This window comes from Fringilla coelebs, assembly GCF_963513975.1.
Source record: "Fringilla coelebs genome assembly, chromosome: Z".
Classification (NCBI taxonomy): Eukaryota; Metazoa; Chordata; class Aves; order Passeriformes; family Fringillidae; genus Fringilla; species Fringilla coelebs.
In genome coordinates this window covers 53,463,783-53,479,410 of record NC_140031.1, presented here as the reverse complement: position 1 = coordinate 53,479,410, position 15,628 = coordinate 53,463,783, and the positions used below count along the sequence as shown (strand labels likewise).

Below are 15,628 nucleotides of genomic sequence, written 5' to 3'. Positions count from 1 at the left end.
TCACACCAAGTGCTGGTTTTGTTGGAAGATTTCCTTCGTCTGAAGCTTGCTACCTTCTTCTTCAATCTCTAGGTACTTCTTACCAAACTGATTTCCCCTTTCCCATCCTTATAAGCTCTCCTCACACATCAACCTATTTCTTCTTGTTCAACACACCCCATAACCCACCCATCATTTTCGTCTCTTCTAATATTCAAATACTTTCAAGCCCGCCCCTCCTTCCCGCCCTCCCTCCCTTCCTTCGCATAAGCAAGCAATCACCTTAATTGCCCTTTCGTTTTATATTGTTTGGAATTCCTATCTTATCCATGTAAGGCATGCTCCCCTGTGCTATTCACAACCTCTGCAGCATTTCCTCAGTGACACCTGCCTCTGGATGAAATGCACCATTCATTCCCTTGAACCAGTGGCCATTCAGAACAGTCCTTACCAGCCTTTCATGCAAACAGCTTTTATCTGCTCATTGCTTGCTATATTAATGTACCTGTACGTGACCTTATGTTTGCTTATATGTGTCCTCATTAAACAGCAAAGAGGATTCATTTACAGAATCATTTACATTGAAAAACACCTTTAAGACAATAAAGCCTAACCATAAACCAAATACTGCAAAGCCAACCACTGAACCATGTCCCTAAGTGCCACATCTACACACCTTTAAATACTTCCAGGAATGATGACTCAGCCATTACCCTGAGCATCCTGTTGCAGTGCTTGACAACCCGTTAGGTGTAGAAATCTTCTCTAACAGCCAAGCTGGCACAACTTGATGCCATTTCCTCATGTCCTGTTACTTGGGAAAAGAGACCAATCCCCACCTCACTACAACCTCCTTTTAGGTAGATGAAGAGAGCAATCCACCTCAGCTTATTTTCCTATGCATTTGATATTAAATGCCATACGAATAAACAGGTATCATTGTGACCCCTCTTTGCAAAGGAAATAACATAATGGTATTTTTTTCAGACAAAATCAGTACAAGACTTTTAAATCCCTTTACTTTATGTGATTTAAAAGACGTTAAAGAGAGTCACTGAATTTAGTAGTTGGCCACTTTACTTCATTAATCGCTCTTTACTACTGCAGCACAAGACAAACTGAAAAGAATTTTATCATTGTATATCAATTAGGAATTGCAATGAATTCACAACTGGCTGCTATTCTCTTATAGGAACATCTCCTCCCCCAAGCCCCCAAATTCTATTATGAAAAAGTCTAACACCACACCTTCCCTTCTACATCTATTTCAGCCTTGCTCCCTTCTTCATTTAGCACCAAGTTCCAGACCCAGCAATGTAAAAACTGCTGAAAGACCTCTGCAAGGACAGCAGTAAGCAATTACGCCCATTTACTGTAACAGAACTATTTTTAAATTGTGTTTTACTCAGGCATATATAGCCATAAATTACATTTAAAAAAAAAAAACTACACCGTGTACTGCAAGTACCTCACAGTTCCCTTAAAGTAAAAGTTACTAAGTTTCCCATGACCGTTTGCATGTTTTTTTCATTATTGTACACTACCACACCAAGGAACCACAGATGTTTTTGTTTTATGAGAGCATCTTACTAGCCTACGTGGCCTACCACACACACTTTATATAAACCACTTGAGCTAAGAAAAAGTTTTCATTCCTGTCCTCAAGTACAGTAGTCCAATAACGGCTGCATACAATACTGTCAGAAGTAAAAAACTTCCTTGTTAGCCATGGTTAATTGCTTCAGTAATCTGCTGAAAAAAAATCTGTGTGAAGAGCAAGCAGATCAGAATTTGCTGCTAATATTACTAAAACTGATGATGTGGCAACTCTAGAAACTTTAGAAACAGCTGCTGGAACAGTTCCTAGGGGGAAAAAAAAGCCACAATTCCTCAGAATTTTATCTCTCAGAGTATAAGTTTGGAAATTTCATAAGCTTTCAAAAGACTTTTTCCTTAGGACATTTACATGGTCTGTGAAAGAATGTCAGCAATTTAACACTTGAACTGTTTAAAGCAGAAATCAAGCTCTATGTAGCGCAACTTTCTTTTCCTTCTTTAAGAAACTCTTGTGCCTACAATTATTTATTAGTAACAAAACTAATGCAAGAATTTTTACATGCATTTCCATACAGCTAAAATGACTCCTGCCAAGTAATCCAGAGTTTAAAAAGAAAGCCGTGTTTGCTTTCCAACTTTGCATAGACTTGTAATATACAGAAAAAACACAGTGATTTGCCAGTATACTAAGAAATGAACTGATGGAAAAGATTAGCTATTTAGTTTTGAATCATGCAGAAATTTATCTTTTCTCAGTTCTCATAACTTGTTTATATGCCTTTCCAAGACTTTAGACTGACTTTAGTGACATTTAAGAGAATGCAGAACAAGCTTCAAGGAAGTACTTAAGACCATGTGTGAGCCAGGGATACACAGATCTTGGCAGTGCCAGCAGTCAGCCACAGCTTCAATTTGACCACAAAGCATCCTAGACACCCATACTTTTTCAAAAGTATCCAAGTGCTAGCTACTCTACCTTAAGAATAATTTTGAAGTGGTCACACATGAACTTCAAGCCGGCGTAAGCTGACCAAGAGGCAGAGATGCTGCAATACATGTGTGAACCATACTGGTAGATAGCTCAGGAGAGTACAAGAACTGGTGTCCACCATCTGAGGAACAGTCTAGATGCTGGGGCACTTAACAGAACTGAAAAGCCTGGTATAGGAGTCTAGGGTAAGTAAATGTTTCTACTTCAAGAAAAGGGGTCGGCCAGCACACTATATAGGTGCTGGATGAAATACAACTCATAAACCACAGAGAAAATAGCAAGAGAACTGGTCTATAGACCAGCATGAAGAATTTTCTCAGGAGTAAAGAGTTCCAAGTTCCAGTTTTTCCTTTCAGGGAGCTCATGTATTTTATGCTAATTGTTGGATAAGCAGCCCTCGGAGCACAGTCAAGGACTTTTCCTACGGAAATGCTCCCACTGGTGAAACACATGACCAGGCTCCCCATCCTCCATAAAATCACCCTTTGCCAGACAGTAGCCCAGCAATAGTATTTGTTAATATTTGTGATTAGTGCACTCTGCTGGTCATTGAGCTTCACAGGAACCAACTCACCTCAGACTGAGGGAACCTATACATCAGCTTTCTCAATTACTGGCAAGTTTCACAACAACTAAGCCATTAAACCAAAAATTGTTCCCCCTCAGACAGCTTCATGCCTTAAAGAAAAAGACTGTATTTTGAATTATGAGCAGTTACGACATCTCACAGTTCAAGCCAATACCAGGTAACTGGTGAGATGCCTCACCTCAAGTCTCATTTCCCCTTTTATATAAAGAGACCAGACACAAATATGAAATTGCCCTAAGGGATTCCTCGATTACCTCCTAGCACAGGGGATAGCATAAAAATAGATCTTTGGGGGTAGCTACTTTATTTCAGTGAGACGCTGGATCGCTGCACTGGACTGACTGCCCAGTATTTCAAACTGCCTTAAACACAGTAGGGCCTACAGCACTCAGTCAGTGTTATTCTCAAAGTTTCCATCTCGAATTCTTTTTCATCACTGTAAGGAAGGCTTATGAGTATACTTTAAAATATCACAACATACCTTAGGTAATAGAAGCCATTCCGTTCCTTGGATTTAATACACTAAAAATATGAATGCTTAGATCAATTTGCCCATGATAGCAAAAAGCATTTTAAAAGAAAGCCCATTGAAGCATTGTGCTTCAACTAGTCCCTGAGAGGAATAAGTGTTAATTTCTTAATTACTGTTGGAAATACAACTCAATTACTACATTTTCCTCTACTTATTACCGGACGGCAACTTGTTCTTTTGCAACAGGTAAGAGACCATTTTTTCCCCCCTTAATCACATTTCCCAAAAAATAAATTTAAACTTAGTGACATGCAAGAGACTGTATGACCAGATTCAAGGAAATATTTAAGAACACAAATTGTCAGGGAGAAACAGATCTTGGCAGTGCCAGTACCCAGCCACAGCTTCAATTCTGACCACAAAGCATCCTAGGCACGTGTATACCTAAACACCACTGAAATTTTAAGATTCTCTTTAAAGCTGATTTTTAACTAGTCTCCTAGGAACTCATTATGTAAAGATATCGAGATTAGACAAATCTAAGGGCTCCTTTGGCTTCTCCTTTGAACTCTGTATTTCTCCTGCCTTTACAGTCTTGACCACTATTTAACTTCTGTGACAAAACACCTGCCAGACAACATAACTGCACATTATGTATCACCCTATTGTAGGTTTTTATGGTTCAATACCCTCCTTAAATTCTACATTTATTTCACAGAAAGCCACTGCTTACAGAGAAACACATAAATGAGATGAAATACAGCACAGCTCTATCAGCCAACCAAACAGCTCACTCACTGTGGCAGGATAGTCCATCTCTCCACCTCTATGCCCATCCCACTCATCTCAGGTCCCATAGGGCTGCTGCTTCCACTCGCTTGTAAGACCCTGGTAAGATTGTTACCATCAACTTAGAGCAGAAAACTACTCAAGCAACAAACTTCTCAAGACCACAGAAACTGAAGGCAAGACCATGTGGCTGGAATGGGCGGGGGAGAAGCCCCAGATTCAGAAGCAGCAAGTGAAACCACAGTTAGAGAATCACACTCCATCAGGGGCACGTCTCATCTGTCTGAGCTGCAAAGCAATTCTCCACAAAAAGCCTTACATTTAACATTGAAGGTGCTTCAATGTTAAAAACTCTCTTGGTTTTTACAGAATAAAGTGTGAGTAAAAAACCAGACCATGAATAAAGATTTTGAATTATATGTCTAATTTATCACCCTAAATCAATAAAAACACAGAGAAGTATATCACATCTGAGTGACAAGATAGTCGTACATAATGCTGAAGAAGGCTGAAAATACGGAAGATCTTATGTAAGTGCAAAAAAATACTCACTTTGTACAGAATGCTTCTTGCAAAAATGGTGACCATTCAAAGACTAAAAAACTTTAAGTTAATTTTATTATTAATTCAAAAATATTATACAAGCATGATAGACATACTGTATAAAAACGAGAAATACTTAATACACAAAGGACTAGCATGGGTAAATACTCAGATCTTTCACATTTAGTGCACGTTACTAAAATCATGAGGCAATTCCTGGTTATAGAAATCAGTTCAGCTTCAGGAAGAATGAATGACCTGCTCAAATTTCCCCCTCCCTAATCTTTCCTGATATTACGTTCAGACCACGTTCTCTTTATTGCTATACAGAAACTTTGGTGACCAAAAGTTGTTTACTTATAAAAGGATGTACCTTTCTTCAATTTGTGAACATGTATAAATGCAATTTCAATAGTGCTTTCCTTTTTGTTTTCTGTCTTAGCTGCATCTGAACACCTAAGGACAAACGCAGCCCCTACCCATGCAACACCACGACAACTCAGTCTTTGTATAAGCATCTCCTAATATACATTTACTTCTGGTCTGCACTGTGATAAAAGATCACATAATTACAGATATAGTTCTGTACAATTATTAAACTATAGCTAAAACTCAAGACTGCAGTTTCAGACTTCCAGACTCTGTATAACCCTAACTTGCTCCCTAAGTTAAGGTTATTCCCCATGGCTTTTTTGTCTGATTTTTTTCCATTATCAGCCACACTACTCACACCTGACTTTGCAATAAACCAATCTGAATTCTTAATTCACATGTCCAGACTGCTTTCTAAACGTGCCATTACCTAAACTTCTGCCTGGGTAAATCTGAGGCCAGGAAGTCAGCCCTAAATCTAAAGGGTAGAAGAGCTGATTGTCAACATGTAGAGTACCACAACACAAAGGGCTGGGACCCAAAACAACATAAATGGAATGTATCACCTTCAGCTTTATTACAAAACTCCACACATAACAATTTCAATTCTGGACTTTGCTTAGCAGGCTGAAAAATATGTGTGCACATACATCATTCTCAAGGTATGGTCTTATCTTGATCCTACCTTTTAGGAAAGAAAAAGAGCAATTCTATTGTAGATGACAAACATAATGCAAAAATCAGCTTTTACTATCTAAAACCTGTAGTTTTGTAAATACAGAGAAAAACTATTTTGTCTGCCTAAGATTAATTATTACAAATTTAAGAGAAAAATTCACTTGATAGCAAAGTTTTGATATCAAATCATGTTTGGAAAATTTGATTCACATGTCCCACAGACAGAAATGACTCTCAACTCTAAGAATTTGCTTTATATAATATGTTGCCTTACTAATATTCAACTTCAGCCATTACAGCACTCATGGAGGGACATATAAGAACACTTATTTTTAAAACACTGTATAGAGACTTCATTTGCATTAGCTTAATGAGCTTTCTGCAGCATAGCTCAAGGTAGTTGTAAACAGAATACCATTCAAATAAAAAAAGAGGGTAGAAAGAGAACTGAATTTGTTGCAATAATTCAATCTTGATAGCATATTAGGACTGTAAAAGCAGAACAACAATTTAAGAAACACAGGTTCTGAAAAAAAACCCCAGAAATCTGTAGGGCTCCCATTCAACAGCCTCTGTTTCATACTATTGTGTACTGCTGATCAACAAGGATAACTTTTCACATTAAACATGAGCTATCTCCCTTTAAACTTGCCTTTATCCATGGTAGTTGATGATTATGTGCTGCCATCTAGCAAATGTTTCCAGAAAAGTTTAACTTTGGAAGCTATTCTGTGGCAAGACACCTGAAATTTCTTAGAAAGCTTTTTAAAATAGGAAACATATTCAAGACAGCAACAGGTTTTTAAAATTATTACTTCAGCCTGCATGCTTATAAGAGTAACCACAATTGGAGAATACCATTAGGCTTAATACAGACAAACCCTTCAAAAGTAAGACCATATACAGTGAATATGGAATGGCAAAACTGAAATTTTCATTCTATGACTTATGCTTTCCTTTGTTTCAATGAACAGAGTGAGTAGAAAACGGTAAGAAAAACTGTATTTTCCTCTTTCCCAAAAACTCTAGTCTTCACTGTTTCACTTTATCCCAATTTTCTGGTTTTTATTTCCTTTGCACCCAGCCTCCCCCCTTCCCCCACCCAATTGTTCTTTGGGCAGTAATCAAAAAGCAGCAATCCCATACAGTAATATGATGCCTGCATTACAGAAAAACTGTTTCTTAACCCTTTTCAATCTCAATTTTTCAGTCATGCAGTCACACTGAAACTGTACCATGCTATTTACCAGCAGCAAGACGGCTTCCTAAAATTACTGGACCTTGCTGACTGTGGGTTCTGACAAGATCTTACTTTATTGTTATTATCTAGGTATATAGTCAGTTAGAGAAAACTAAAGAAACCATTTACACACTTTTGGCACAAGTCCTGCTTGTTAACATGGAAATAGTGTGACTTTTTGAAGCACTTACACTGCTATAAACAACTTTTCATGAAAAGAAACATTAATGAAATGTCTAAACTAATTATTTGTGAATATAATTGGTTTCTTATTGTTTTCTGTCTTATTTCACATCATCACAATAATTGCAATTTTCTCCTTTCACCCTGGTTCTTAACATTGTATGGCTATCTGAAATGTCTCATTCATCCAGTCACCTAAACAGTACAAAATTTTCAGTCTTTGCTCCCCATAGATCAGAACAGTTGGGAGACTACTGCTCCATGGAGGTATTGTTCTTTAAGCGAATTATAATTAAAAAACCCCAAAGCCCAACAACTTCTGAGGTCTCCATTCCTTTCCAATTTCTCTGAAATTAGCCTATGAGTTCAAAAGCTCTCAGAAAGGACACAGACATCACAGTCCACTATTTGTCTCACTTCCCCAGAGCATATTCTAAATCACCATCATTAAATCATCATGCAATTAAATGTCCTCTAGTTTCAAAGCACATATACATCTCATGTAGCACACTGCAGAACAAGTAAGCTTTTTGACACTTATAACTATTTGTTAGCAACTAATATCAAACAAAAACCAGTACGTAATTAAAATAAAGGTCAAATAAAGGTCTCCTGTTTATCTCACTGAGAAACATTAGTCTTAAGAATACCTGTTCTTCCTGTAAACAGAAGGTAAATTGGTAAAAAAAAATTGTATCTGTCATCCTAGAACTCCTTCAGATTCCACCATTTGGCACGTCATGGTATTTTACATTAATTAAAAGTAGAAGACTTTCTTTGCTAGAATTAAAACCTGAAATATATAATATCACAGAATTTCACAGAATGGTTTGGGTTGAAAGGGACCTTAAAGACCACCTGGCTCCAACCTTGCTGCAATGGGAAGAGTCACCTCCCACTGGACCAGGTTGCTTGGAGTACATCCAACCTGGCCTTAAATACCTCCAGAGACAGGGCATCCACATATGCACAGCCCAAAACACGCTAGTGCCTCACCACCCTCACAGCATAGAAGTTCTTCCTAATATCCAATCTAAATCTCCTCTCTTTCAATTTAAAGGCATTCCCTCTTATACTATCTCTACATGCCTTTGAGAAAAGTCTCTCTCCAGCTTTCTTGCAGACTCCCTTCAGAGAGTGGACTCCTGTAAATGCAGCAAAGACAAACAAGTTTATCAGCTACATATAAGGTTCACAAGGTTGTCTGTGCAAAAAATACCATTGTACCTACTGTATATGGCCTAATGGGAAAAACCCTTATAATCCCTAGTATTGTCTGACTGCGGAAAGCTGAAGGTGCACAGAATAGAGCTGCTCCGTAATTTGCTTGCCCTTAGCAAATTGGAAGAATTCAAAAGAAATATTATTTAACAGACTGCATTTTCAAAAGTTATTTCTTTAAACATGGCCCTAATAAAATTCCTCCATTTCATCTTTATTAGAGGAAGATATGATTTTTACTCTTTAAATGTATTCTTACAAGGGCATCTCTGTAACAAATACACAGAGGGTATATGCTATAGACATATGAAATACCCAGGTACTGGTAAATAATTTATTTTACATTTTATAACTAAACCATGGTCATTAATAAAGCTCTGACACTTACGAAAGGACATATGCATAGAAACGGAAAACACCTTTTACTCTACTCACACTAGGTCTCATCCTACTCTAAGCCAGACTGACCTTCTGTACACTCTAGAAGAGATGGCATCCAGGATTTCAGTCTACCCATCTACCTTACATTCTCAGATGGACCTATAATTACAGAGTGTCTACTTTTTGTAGAAACTGGTAAAAGCTACCTCCTCCAGAACTTTCAGTTTCCTCTCAGGGGAAAGTTATATTTGAAGTATTAGATGAAATGACATTCCTAGTGTCCTTACTGAAATATTCCAATGTTTTGTGCAGAAACTTACTGTAGTCTTTTTCTGAAGAGCTCCTCAGTCAAAGAATGCTCCCGTTTTCATCCCTTGTTATATTAGCACTTTTGCGGTGAAAGACTATGAAACATCACCCAGATGTGAATCAATCACAAGGAGTCCACACTACCACAACGAATGAAATACCCTCTTCTTTCCTTGGGGATTTACAGGTATGTTTCAATGTCAAATTACTTATTTCTGACCTTACACTTGTTAACAGAGACAACCAAAAACTACTGAGTAAATATCCTGATTTTATGCACTATCAAGCACTTTTCCTGATGAAGAGGCTACACTTCAATAAATTCTTGAAACCAAATTGCAGATTAACCCCTCTCTAAGCTACTGTATGCCTAAAAGAAGGTAATTTTTGTTCTGCTGATAACTGTAATCAAGCTGTTAGTTAGGCAAGAGTTCTGGAAGTGCACATTGCTAAGTGCAGGTGTTCATATCACACATACTCAGCAGAACTGACAGCTATTCTAAACTGCTGGTGCAACACCTAAAATGAGGTTACTTTAGTTGTGTCAGACTTCTTGTGCACAATGATTTGCAAATATGTAACCAAAACCCATCATAAGTAAACACACATAACCGAATTCACACTATAAAGAAGACAAAAATATACTGAAATAAACATGAAACATCAAACTTCTTACAGAACAGGAAGAAATTAGCTGTAGCCTATTAATTTTTCATTTTCAATCCCTCCTTGTCCAAAAGAATAAGGCAGTATCTTTACCATCCAGGAGACAGGCAGCTGGGGTTTGGTGGGTCCGCTAGATCACCTGCAAAACTTCAGTGTGAACACAAACACAGCAAGACAGGCGTGATGAAACAACACTCAGGGACAGGACGTCGCACCGAGGCACACGTGTCGGAATCGCGTGGCACCCCCCCTACAAGTAGCTTAACTTCACCCGACAGATGTTTGTTTTCATCACAGCTGAGCTCCAGCACGATGGGATGCGCTTCCCCACACCGAGGGGCACGCCAGTCACCTGCGGTCTTCCCGACGGCTCCAGGCCGCCACGCCGGCTGCGGGAAGGGCCGGCCCCGAGCCGGCTCGCTCGCAGGGCGATCCGCCGCCGCTGACCGCCGACCGCCGCCCCGGCCCTTCCCCGGCCCAATTCCCCCCGGCCCGCTCCCGGCGGCGCCCCGAGGCCGCGGTGTCTCACCTCATTGTTGAGGTTCAGCACGGGAGCCATGGCGCCGCCAAGCCGCGCAGGCCGCGCCGAGCGCTCCGCACGCCGCCGCACGAACCGAAACCGCGCGCAGGCGCCGAGGGCCGGGCCTGCCCCTCTCCGGAGCCCTCGTTCAAAACGGGGCCGAGGAGCCTTGATTGGGGCGGCGCTCTGGGCTCACGCGTGGTGGGCGGCGGGGGCAGGGGGCGGATCCCGAGCCCGGCCTACCCGAGGCGTCTAGGCCGTGCCTAAGCAAGTCGCGTTGCCCCAGGCGAGACCTAAAGCGTCGCAGCGCGGCGTTGTGTCCGGCCTCGCCGGCTGGCTGGCTGGCTAGCTGGCTTGCTGGCTTGCTGGCTTGCTTGCTTGCTTGCTTGCTTGCTTGATCCGGGCCGTGTAGGTTTGTAAATCCCTAAACTGAAGTGGCCTCTGCCGCCACGACTTTTTGTAGTAGAAATATTGTGGGGTTTTTGTTTTTTCCGCCCGTGTTGCTGCTGAGTGGAACGCGTTGCAGGAGTAAGCCGTGGCCCCTGCCGCGGCTCTAGGCTGTGGTCCGTGCACACCATGACAAAACAGACTCCGTTTTCGAAGTGCCTCACAGTTTTCAGATTGACTTTTCCCTTTGTGTGGAAGGAAGATTTAGGGCTGTGTAGAAACTATACATCCTGAAGCTTTGCTTGTTTGAAGTTTTATATACATAATTAATTTTAAATAGCCGTGGTGAAGTGTGGCTGAGCGTGTGTTTTGGACTGAGTGATGTCTCAGTCTGAAAATTTTGGCAAAGTTTCATCAGAACTTTCCTCATCATTGCCAGCTTCTTGTACTAGAAGGATTGTTGATTTAAATTGCTACAAATATTCTTCTATTGAAACTTTTGAAAAACCCTTGCTTAAATGTAAGCAAAGCTTAGTATGTTTAAAGAATGAATTTTTTTTTTTTGTTCCTGTTTATCTGCTGCAGTGTTTAAAAAGAACAGAGGCCATATTTGAAAATACTTGGGGAAATTGTTTTAAACAAGCCAAGTTTTGTTTACATAAGAAACAAAAAAAACCAACAATCAAACAAAGAAAACAAAAACCCAAAAGCAAACAGCCCAAAACAAACAAAAAACCTCCCCAAAGAAAGTTTCAGGAAATTTTCCAGCAATTAGCTGGCCCCTGGATGGCACTGTTGTGCCTAGAATTCTGCTTTGAAGACTGAATGCTTAAACAAATGCAACCGTTGTCAGTTGTCTCTGAAATACATTTGATCTGCAGGACCTAGCATTTGTATCTTGTTACATTTTAATGTTTGATTTCTAACTGGTGCTTAGGCATCTCCTGTGAGTGAACTGCAACAAAATCACCCTTGACTGCGCTTTTTATCAAGCCTTGCATGCAAGTGAGGTTAGCCCAAGCTAGTCCTTTCCAAGTGTTACTTTTGAGTTCCATTTAGGATGTTTCAGAAGGTGGTGCTGGATGTTCAGTAGTCCAGGTGTCATCTGGATCTGTAAAGAGCCAACTGAAAATAGTTTAAGCTCATCCTTTCATCTTGTATTAAAGGAATTTTGTTCCAACAGGAGCTGAATTTCATGTATGTTTGCTTTGAGAGTGCTTTGAGTCTCTCTGCAGATGAGGGGTGTTTACCACAGCTGGTGCTTCACAAAAGTTCTGACTTGGACAATTGTATCCATTTTAGCAAAAGTCAGCCAACCATCAGAGTGTGAACTTTTCTTTGTAGTACCACCAGTGTCAGGCAGCTACAGTGATCTATGCGAGGAGGAGCTGGATTTGACTGTATCTGAGAATAGATTAGTACTGAATGTGATACACACCACACCGTCAATATATGCTTAAGAATTAGTGTTGTATCTAGGTTGTATTTGTTTGCAGTGAGTGTAAAATTGGATGCAAAAAAAAATCCAGAAGGAAAAATCTTCCAAGGAAAATAAAGAGCTTCTTCCTTTTGTCTTGGTATTTCATGCAAAACTAATCCTTGCATATGCCAGTTTTAGGTTCCATTGTGCATCTTAGCAAAGAGAAAGACAAAAGCAGGAGCAGGGAGCCAGATGTGGTTCTGTAAATCCAACCACTGCCAGCCTGGTGTCTCATCAATTAGAGCTGTTCCATCTGTGTAGCCTATTGGGTCATAACTTCAATTTTCCATTTCCTCTGAGCACTGAAATAACTTGCTTTGAAAGTTTCTTGTAGGCCCTGATGACACACTTCTGGCCCTTCTTCATCCAGCAATTTTGGTTTTTTCTCACTTAGTTAGTCATTGCTGAAAATAAGTGCTTTATTTGTTTCTCCCTTTTTAAACCTCAGTGGTCATCCAGAGTTAAGAATCTTTGTGCCTCATAGCTTCCTTGTCTGCCCTTTGTCATACTATTTTTTGACTTAAATGCATTCTAAGTCAAGATTTTCTTGTCAGCTTGTCACAGTCAGGATGCTTTGAGGCATTGCCACATATACACTTTTGTACTTTGATGCTTCGTTCTGACATTTCTTCCTGTGGTGTCAGTATTTCACTACAATATTTTGGCACGTATTCTCAGTGTTGGAATGCCATTTCCTGAAATATTTTCTCTCCTTTGTGAACAACTGTCTGTGTTTGCACATTGCAGGGCAGCATATATTTATGGGCTACGAAGATGGTGAAGCCATACAGGGGGCAGCTGAGGTCAGTCGGTCTGTTCATCCTGGAGAAGAGGAGACTGAGGGGAGACCTCACTGTAGGTACAACTTCCTCATGAGGGGAAGAGGAGGGGCAGGCACTGGTCTCTCCTCCCTGGTGACAGTGACAGGACCCAAGGGAATGGCCTGAAGTTTTGTCAGGGGAGGTTTAGGTTCGACATTAGAAAAGGGTTTTTCACCCAGAGGGTGGCTGAACAGGCTCCCCCGGAAAGTGATCACAGCACCAGCCTGCCAGAGCTCAAGAAGTGTTTGGACAATGCTCTAAAGTATGTGGAGTGATTCTTGGGGTGTTCTGTGCAAGGCCAGGAGCTGGACTTGAGTGATCCTGATGGGTCCTATCCAACTCAGGGTATTCTACAATTCTGTGTTTCTGTTTGTAGGATGTAAGATGTTGCAGAACAATACAGGGGAGTTGAAATGAAAAACTAAAGAAAGAGGGCCTTATAGCTGGGTCCTATTTCTTTCCCTTTATCTTGGCACTCTCCAGGTCCATGTGATGTGGTAGCAGCTGTGTAGACCATCTTGTACTTACAACTGGCCTTGATCCCAGAAGCCATACGTAAAAGTTATATTTTTGGAATACTTACTGAAATACGTGGTTATTGCAGACACTTGCATTTCTGTGCCTAGTACAGATGTAATGAAATATGTATGAAGTTTGTTTTGTGTTGAAAATGACAATAAGTAAATTTTAGAAATTTCAATTAATCTTTTATGTTTTGTGAATTGAATTTAAACTTTAAGAAGTTTCATAGAAAGAAGTGCCTTCATAGAAAGAAGTAGTTAACATTGCTAGGCGCTGAGGACAACAAAACCAGAAGGTTTTCTGCAACTTGGTGTTTCCTATAGCTTGTGCTTTGACTTTTGCCAGAGGAGTTTCTTTTTACTTATACCAAGACATCTCTTCTGGTCTTGCTCCCTTTCTTTTCGTCATGACAATTTAAAGATGTGGACACTCATTAAAATGAGCTGCCTCCCCCTAATTTCAACCATTCTGTTTCCACCTACAAGGAACAAGTATTAGGAGATGTAAGTTAAAAAATATTGGTTACTAACAGGCAAAACAGCAACAGCAAAAAACCCCCACACCAACTAGTAAGTAATCACTTAACACAAAATTGCTAAATCTCAGGAGTCCCATGGAAACAAGGAGACTCCCAAAATGGTGGGAACTGCCCCCTCCCAAGATGGCAGCCCCTGCTGCTGACTGCTGTAGGGAGAAAAGGGAAAATAATGCCAGCCTCTTCCCCAAGATAGGAATTTTTATTTACATATGGAAATTATTGAAAAAATATGCAGTAACAAATTCCTTCATCCTCTATAAACAGGTTCTACGAAATTAGTTGTTTTGACTTCTAAGATAGAATAGAAAAATTTGTTCCTAATATTGCAGATGTTTTCCTTATTATTTCTTCACTTTTGAGTCTTCATACACACAAAAGACATGAGTCTTCATGTGTTACTGTCCTTATGTACACATTAGAGCACACATTTGGTGAAACTCACTATATTTACATCATAAGTGATCATATCCCTCTGTTAATAAGAAAGCAGAACTAACATTGAAATTTTGTCCTGCTTAGAATCCATTAAACTTTGAGAATTTAAATTTAAAAAAAATAATTGGAATTTAATAATTATTTTAATGTGTATGAAAACAGAGCTTAGAAAGAAGATTTTGTGGTGAACTTCCACCTGGGATATGAAGTTTAAATGTGTAAAGCACGTTGTTTTCTTCTACAATCCATCATAAATGCATTATTTAATAATTCTTATATCCTACATTTTTCTTTTTTAAGTAGCAGTTCCACCAGTTCAGCTGGCTATTTCAGTTGCTTGTTGTGTGGGGCCAAAATTTTCTCTTATTACACACAGGTAAAGTATTAAGTAAAAAATTGGGTCCTAATGTCTGCTAGATTCCTGAATTATTACTATAAATTAAAAAAAAAAAAATCCCATGGAAGTGTCATGGGTGAATCAAAATATTCCAAATCCAGAAATTGTTACAACCTGGTGGTTGGGTTTGGACTAGAAAAAAACAACTCTCTGTTTGAGTCCAGAGATGACTGCTGAATTTATGATAGCAGAAAAGACTACTCAGGTGGAGTAAGCAAGATTCAGGTGGAGAAAAAGACAAAAGACCAAGCTCTCTCTCATCCCTTGCAGAAGAAACACTTGAAAATAAACTGCAGAAGCACTCTGAAGAGATCCCATGAGCGAAAGATGGACAGTGGGTCTTTGTCATGGTGCTCAAACAAGAGATGTACTGGAAAAGATGTGAATGAAGTCGGTCTGACTCATTCACAGAGAGAGGTTGTTCGAATTCACAGTAAAAGATGCACAGGAAGTGCACATCTGTGGTGTCTACAGTTAGAGCTGTAGGACGAGTCCTTGTACCAAGTCTCTGAAAAGGAATTTGGAAGTGGGTGATGGAGCTTAGAAGTGGATGGGGAA

General features: G+C 39.8%; 1 protein-coding gene across 1 annotated transcript in view; it reads right to left on the bottom strand.

Annotated features, from left to right (window-relative positions):
* Window positions 1-10,630, bottom strand: part of SRFBP1 (serum response factor binding protein 1) — a 67,349-nt gene extending 56,719 nt beyond the window's left edge. Inside the window, exon 1 of the mRNA XM_084224825.1 lies at window positions 10,500-10,630. Coding sequence (XP_084080951.1) covers window positions 10,500-10,529 — 30 coding nt within the window. The 5' untranslated portion in view covers window positions 10,530-10,630. The remainder of the gene's footprint in view (window positions 1-10,499) is intronic.
* Window positions 10,631-15,628: the final 4,998 nt, after the last annotated feature.